This window comes from Tachypleus tridentatus, chromosome 9 (assembly GCF_004210375.1).
Source record: "Tachypleus tridentatus isolate NWPU-2018 chromosome 9, ASM421037v1, whole genome shotgun sequence".
NCBI lineage: Eukaryota > Metazoa > Arthropoda > Merostomata > Xiphosura > Limulidae > Tachypleus > Tachypleus tridentatus.
The window spans coordinates 41,700,622-41,707,064 of record NC_134833.1 but is presented as its reverse complement, the minus strand read 5'-3'; the positions used below and the strand labels follow the sequence as shown (position 1 = coordinate 41,707,064).

Below are 6,443 nucleotides of genomic sequence, written 5' to 3'. Positions count from 1 at the left end.
ATTACTTTTTGGTTCTTAAAAAGAACCATTTATATATAGCACCAAACTGTGTTGTATGCAGACATCCCAAGTTTGTGTTTCTTTTCTTTTTTTTGTTTTAATTCAGACAGGTGAACATTTCTTGTTTACCAAGAATTTAAAAGAACTGTTTGCACATACTGTGTTTTGGGTATTTTGGCGCATGTATAGATTTAAAAATAGTTAGTCCTCAAACGTGGTTAAATTGCTGTTGCTCTATTTGCACCCTGTTGTGAGTCATTCCTCTCTATTATCACATACAACTTCTCTTGGGCAAGATTTCTGTAGCATACAAAGATAGAAAGCACTTTATTAGCTGTGTTCTTAAACAGATGTTGAACATTCTGATGCCCTAAAGATGTGTCCGTGTTTTACCTTTTAAGATGACCAACAATGACGTGAAATGCATACCTCTAATAGAGATATTCCTATTTAGTATGTCAGTATATTATTTTTCAAATTTATTTAGTAGTATGAACATCTAAAACTCACTAAGAATCTTTCAAAAAACGTTAATGTATACTTATGCATGTAAGTTTAGAGTAGAACATAGTTCCTTTCACTCTAGTTACCTATTCTTCTGTGTCAGTTTCCTATGGTAGCTTATGAACTTTCTTGCGGGAAAAAATGATGCAAAATAGAACACAACACACGCTATGTGAAAGTAGACAACTATCTTTTATATCATTTTCAGGTGACGTACTGAAGATGCCTTATTTTCTTTTCGTATTAGAATTACTAACAGTGGCATAGGCATCTCGTGCACTCTGAGAAGAATCGTAATTTCGAAATGCGTATGTAATTATAATGGTATTTTATTGGGTATGGAGCAAATGTTGTAATTTCTAGTAAATGTAACATTCTCTCATGAAATACTCGTTTTTATTCTGTTTTAAATGCTTTACCATGCGCCTAGTTTATTTTTTATACTTAGTCAAAACAAATAACATTTATTTCAAAATATTTTGTCAGACCTTCTGTTATCTGACCCAATTATTCGAAAGGAAAACTATTAGTTTTTTATGTAGTGTATAGCTCTGTTTTTTAAAATATTTCATTCAGTTATATTGCAGAATTCCCTCTGAAAAGATTCTTCAAATGTGAGAGAAACTATAGTCGTCAAGTGCACTTGTACACCTTTTCTATCTTCTGTTATGAAGAAAGATGAGATTTTTGTTTTTAATGTCGTTCTTATTGCTAAGGAATTTTATATATCACGTTTACTGTTGAATCTCTCGTTATTTGCAAATTACTATTTTCCTGAAAGGGGAGAACCGAGTGTGGCTCCCAAAACTGTTTTGGAAACGAATAGCGGGAGTGATTGTAACGTTATAACGCCCCCTTGACTGAAAAAATGAGCATGTTTGGTGGCACGGGAATTCTAACCTGCGACTTCCAGGTTACGAGTCAAGTTTCATAACCATCTGATCATACCAGGTCATCAAAGAACGTTTAAACGGGAAATACTGGGAGTAACACAGCGACGTTGGCAGAAACACACAACTAAATCTCATTTTAGTTTTCTTTTTGTAGCTTTAAAACTAGACCCTTACAAATAGAATCTACTTTATTATAATAATTTAACGTTCCTCATGAGTAAACTGTTTAGATATGTCACTATCAAGGGATCATCCTTCTGTCCTCTACAGTTTTGTGTTTAGTTGCGACAAGATGTGTTGCTCTGTTTTTCGTACATCCTTCCGTATAACTATAGCAAACAATTTAAATAACTTCTAGTTTATTGAAACGGAAATTGAAAAAAACAAAACAACTGTGCACATGTTTAATACATTGCTTTTATTTAATAACAACACCAAAGTAAATGCAACTTTGCCTTACTATTAAATTTCTGTTCAACTATAATCTCAGTACAGACGAAGCTGCTTTAACTTTGATGTTGTTGTTAAATGAAAACAATTGTTAAAAAGGCTTAGATTTCGTGTCTAAAACAATTTTTTTTTAATTATGCCATATTTCAGTGGAATAATGCTAAGTATTTGTACAGAATTTCCCCAGTAACGTATCGAGTGTTCGAGACCCATCCATTTGTAGTATTTTAGTTGATAATTCAAGGATATTACAATTCTTGATCACAATATCAACTAGAATATCTTCAATGTCATTACAGTTACACTTGTTTACTTATTTGATCCGTAAACATTAAAAGTAAAATATTCAGTTATCAACTACACTAATACAGATGGATACGTCTCGAACACTCAATATGTTACCAGGGAAATTCTGTACAAGTACCTAATGCCATACGCCTGTTTATTCCTTAGGACAGTGGTTCCCAAACTTTTTCAGCTTGTTACTCAATTTAACATGCCACATTAAACATGTTACCCCTTTCACAAAATGTTTTCGACATTGATATATATGGCTAAATTAAACTAGAGATATATTGCACTTTATTTATTACACTTTATTTACAATTTATTTACACTGAATTACACTTTTAATTATTGTATTTGATCATTGTCCATTTCTAATGAATATTGCTAAAGATGTCAAGAACATCAGTGGGATGGATGGAGTTGCATACTTGAAGCTAGTTTAGGAATTCTTGGCTTTGTGGTTGAAAGTGCCAGCCTGGCATCGTTTGCAACATTCAAGCGAGTCTTCTTTTTTGTTTTCATCCCCAGCACGGTTGAGAACCCCTTCTCGCACAGATACGTTGTTGAGAATGATACCAACAACTTCAAGGCTCTCTTGGACAGAGTTGGCGAGTCAGCTAGTTGTGAAATCCAAAAGGAATCTGCATTTTGGTTTTGGAATTTGACTTTCAAGGCTTCATTTGCTCGCATTGTGATCCACTCCTCCTTTGCAGGGAAATCATCATCATGAATGGTCTCATCAGGTACAGAAAAGGGATGAATGATCCACTGAAGACTGGCTGTTTTTAGGTCACTCTCTGGAAAGTAGTGCTGCATGCTTGTTTCAAGCCCCTTCAAATGGTCGCTCATCTCTTTGTTGATGGTCTGTAAAAGTGATCCAGTATCATAACTATTCTCCTCAACAAACTGGTCTAGGGTGGGAAACTGAGCGATCACTCTTTTCTCCAAGCGTCGAATCCAGAGTCTCAGTTTTCCCAGAAATGCAGTCACAGTGTGGTGGGCATCAATGACAGTCGTGTTTTGGCCCTGGAGTTGCAGATTATCACTGTTCAGCTCCGCAAATATGTCAGCCAAGTAACAAAGTCGAGCAAGCCACTCCTTATCAGTGAACTTGGTAGCAAAAGGAGATTCTTCTTGTTTCAGAAATTCCTGAAGAGCCGTTCGGAGCTAAATGACTCGACGTACAACCTTGCCTCGTGACAACCAGCGAACGTCGGTGTGGTAGAGCAGAACTTGATACTGCTCTCCCATTTCCTTGCACAGCTCCTGAATATGCGCGAATTCACATCCCTGGACTTGATGAAATTGACGATTTTCAACACATCTTCAAACACTAATTTCAGATTACCAGGCAGACTTTTGATCCAAGAGAGTACCGATGAATGATGCAATGATCTACAGAAATTTCTGGATTCACAGCTTGAATGAGGCCCCGTAATCCACGATTACGACCCGACCCATCATCGACGGTGCTCCATCGACGGAGACCTAGATTAAAAAGAAAAACTATTATAGATTGCGTCAGTTAGTCATTCTTACTTATCTTTTGCGTTATAATTATATGGTTTTAATTTACTTTATTTTGGTACTTTAGTATTTCAGTACGACAGACACGATACTTTTTTTGTGAATTATGTATAAAATATTAGCTACACTACAGCTACTTGTACAATAAATAAAACTATATGACTATATGCCATGTAATTCATTGTATTTATACTAATCTAGACTTTATATAAACATCTCTCCCTACCTGTTGAACGCTGTTCCAATCCATTCGTGGTAAAGAAACTGTTTATGATATTGAAGATATCTTCTCCCTTCGTGGTTGTCAGCAGATTTTCGCATAATAGGAACTCTTTGATCTTGTCCTGGTGGACGTAACGAACGAACCCAAGCAGAACAGCACAACTGGCTACGTCACACGATTCATCAAATTTCAAAAAGAATTTGCTATATGAGCTTTTCTTGATCTCTGTTGTAACTTGGGACAGAATATCTGATGCCATGTCATCGACTCGTCGGCGGATTGTGTTGTTTGATAGAGATATGATACTCAGTTTCTTCGCTTGATCCTCCCCACACACCTTGCTTACCATCTCGTATGCACAAGGCATAATCAGATTCTCTGCAATGGTGTGGCATTTTTGTTGTTCGGCAACTTTATATGCAACAAAGTAAGATGCTTCGACCGCAGCTTGAAGTTTTTGGGCTTGAATTCCAGATGAACCGAACTGGATATTCTTCAGTGCTACAGCCCGGCGCTGAAAATAAGCCTGATCCTCATTTTGAAGATTTGGATGGCACTTCTGGAGGTGAGCTGAGAGTTTTGATGGCTTGAGGCTTTCATTTGTCAACACTTTGTGACATACTACACATTGTGGCCGATCCTCTCCACCAGAAGGTAAATTCACAAAGCCATAGCGAAGAAAGGCGTCAGAGTAGGTGCGCTTTTTAGACATTTTATTGTTTAATCTACAGAAAAAGAAAAACTACATAAAAAAAGTGTGAACAATGTGAAGTTAGTATTTATTTTTTCATGGCATTCTAGATAGCATTAAAAGAGCTTATTCAGCATAGGAATGATGTAATAGTAGGTAAATACTAACTATACTGCACAGGGCAGTACACATACATACCAGGTTTTGTCTACCTCGGCTGATGCTCACATAGAAACTGACAGTGTGAAATAGAGGCAACCTCAGGCAGTGAGTGACGCGTACTGGACACGTCGATGAGTCATCAGGGTTACTGAGTGACTTGTGTTCTGAAGCATACTTGTCAAAATACTTTTAGGTTACCACACACTTAGATACATATTTTTTCTTTTCTACTACTGTATATTAGTTTTTGATGTTTATTGTTATTTGGTTTAACTTTATTACATACTTAAAATAGGTTTAATTTACAACTTTACATACTAAGACTAAGTTAACATTAATCCTAATACCAGCTACCTCAATGTTTTCTTGATTTTCAAATTTTAACTTTTTTCTATCACCCTCCATTACCCCCGATAAATTGTTAAATTACCCCCAGTTTGGGAACCATTGCCTTAGGAAGACGAAGTTTAAGATCTTTGGCTTAGACTTTGAAAAGGACCACAGAGTCCCGCTAAGTAAATGTTATTTATAGAATAATTCTATTAGCCCTGTGAAAATCAACCACTTGTCACTCTCTCTCTCTCTCTCTCTCATTCTTTTCTTTTTTATTTTGATATCGAAGGAGATTGATATGAAACTTAGATGCTCTATCAACAGATGGAGACGGAACATGCATTTTGTAAAGGTGTTTGTAGTAGCTTAGAGCAGTTATACACAAACTTATTACCCCCTCTATTCTCAATACGAGTTTTATTGTGCCTCCCCCGTCATTTTTCCATGTTAATTGTTGTTAGTGTATTACTTCAATATTTGTAGGTGGCTCTTAAAACTTGTTCATTTTTAAATTTCTGTGCTTCTATAATCATAATTGTTCTCCTCTTATCAACTCTTCGTGGTGCTCAAACCGTGGGGCACTCTCCCCTCGAGGGTAGTGAGCTCGAACTTGGAATATTGAAATAAAAAACGCACCATATATATCGTTATAAAACTTAATTTTAGGTTCTAATTGTCTACTGGAACAGCACAAAGATCTGAAAATTGAAGTGTAGTACACACGAACAATTAAATACTATAATGTGTTGAGAAAACATTAAAGTTCAAACATACAATTGTTAAGGACAATTGTATAAGTTTCTGGTGATACACTTGGTGATATTTTTTTGTTCTGAAGGAATATTTTACATTATAAACAGCATGGAATTAGTTCTGCGTTTGCTGTTAATATTAATTCCAATCATATTTTACAGTATATAGTGAGACAGTTTAGAATACCAGTTCAGTTCCTTAAAAATATTGAAAGTTAAATTTTTTAACATATTTTGTTCAAAACAATTTAGAGCGAAAATATTTCTGCACCAGATTGCCTCAATTGATTATATATTAATAAAGCTTTGATTATATAATAATAAAGTAATTGCTTTGATTTAAAAAAAAAAAAATGAATACATCATCTTTGTTCGCCGTCGGTGCGAGGGGTGAGCACCAAAGTAGGTGGAAGAAACCCGGCATGGCCTGATGGCTAATATCCTCGATTCGCAATCTGCGGGTCACAGGTTCGAATCTCCATCACTTAAAACATACTCACCCTTTAAGCCGTGTGGTTGTTATATTGTTACGGCCAATCCCACTATTTGTTGGTAAATCCCAAGAATTGACTGGTAGTTTTGACTGGCTGCCTTGTCTTTAATTTAACACTGACTAAATT

The 6,443-nt window shown here is 35.7% G+C and overlaps 1 protein-coding gene across 1 annotated transcript; it reads right to left on the bottom strand.

Annotated features, from left to right (window-relative positions):
• Positions 1 to 218: 218 nt before the first annotated feature.
• LOC143227354 (zinc finger BED domain-containing protein 5-like) lies at positions 219 to 5,107 on the bottom strand. The gene is made up of 5 exons (XM_076458808.1): positions 4,775 to 5,107; positions 4,045 to 4,610; positions 3,484 to 3,623; positions 3,043 to 3,245; positions 219 to 300 (listed from the first exon to the last, which is right to left on the bottom strand). Exons 2-5 carry the CDS (start codon positions 4,595 to 4,597, stop codon positions 219 to 221), a joined length of 978 nt encoding a protein of 325 aa, XP_076314923.1. The 5' UTR covers positions 4,598 to 4,610; positions 4,775 to 5,107.
• Between the last annotated feature and the right edge of the window lie 1,336 nt (positions 5,108 to 6,443).

What these genes read in the sequence shown, in the direction of transcription:
- LOC143227354 (XM_076458808.1), bottom strand. Translation starts at nt 4,597, where the DNA reads ATGTCTAAAAAGCGCACCTACTCTGACGCCTTTCTTCGCTATGGCTTT. An exon ending in ATCGTGTGACGTAGCCAGTT is followed by an intron (nt 3,624 to 4,044) that starts GTGCTGTTCTGC and finishes TTTTTAATCTAG; the next exon opens with GTCTCCGTCGATGGAGCACC. An exon ending in CAGTTTCCCACCCTAGACCA is followed by an intron (nt 301 to 3,042) that starts GTTTGTTGAGGA and finishes TGTATGCTACAG; the next exon opens with AAATCTTGCCCAAGAGAAGT.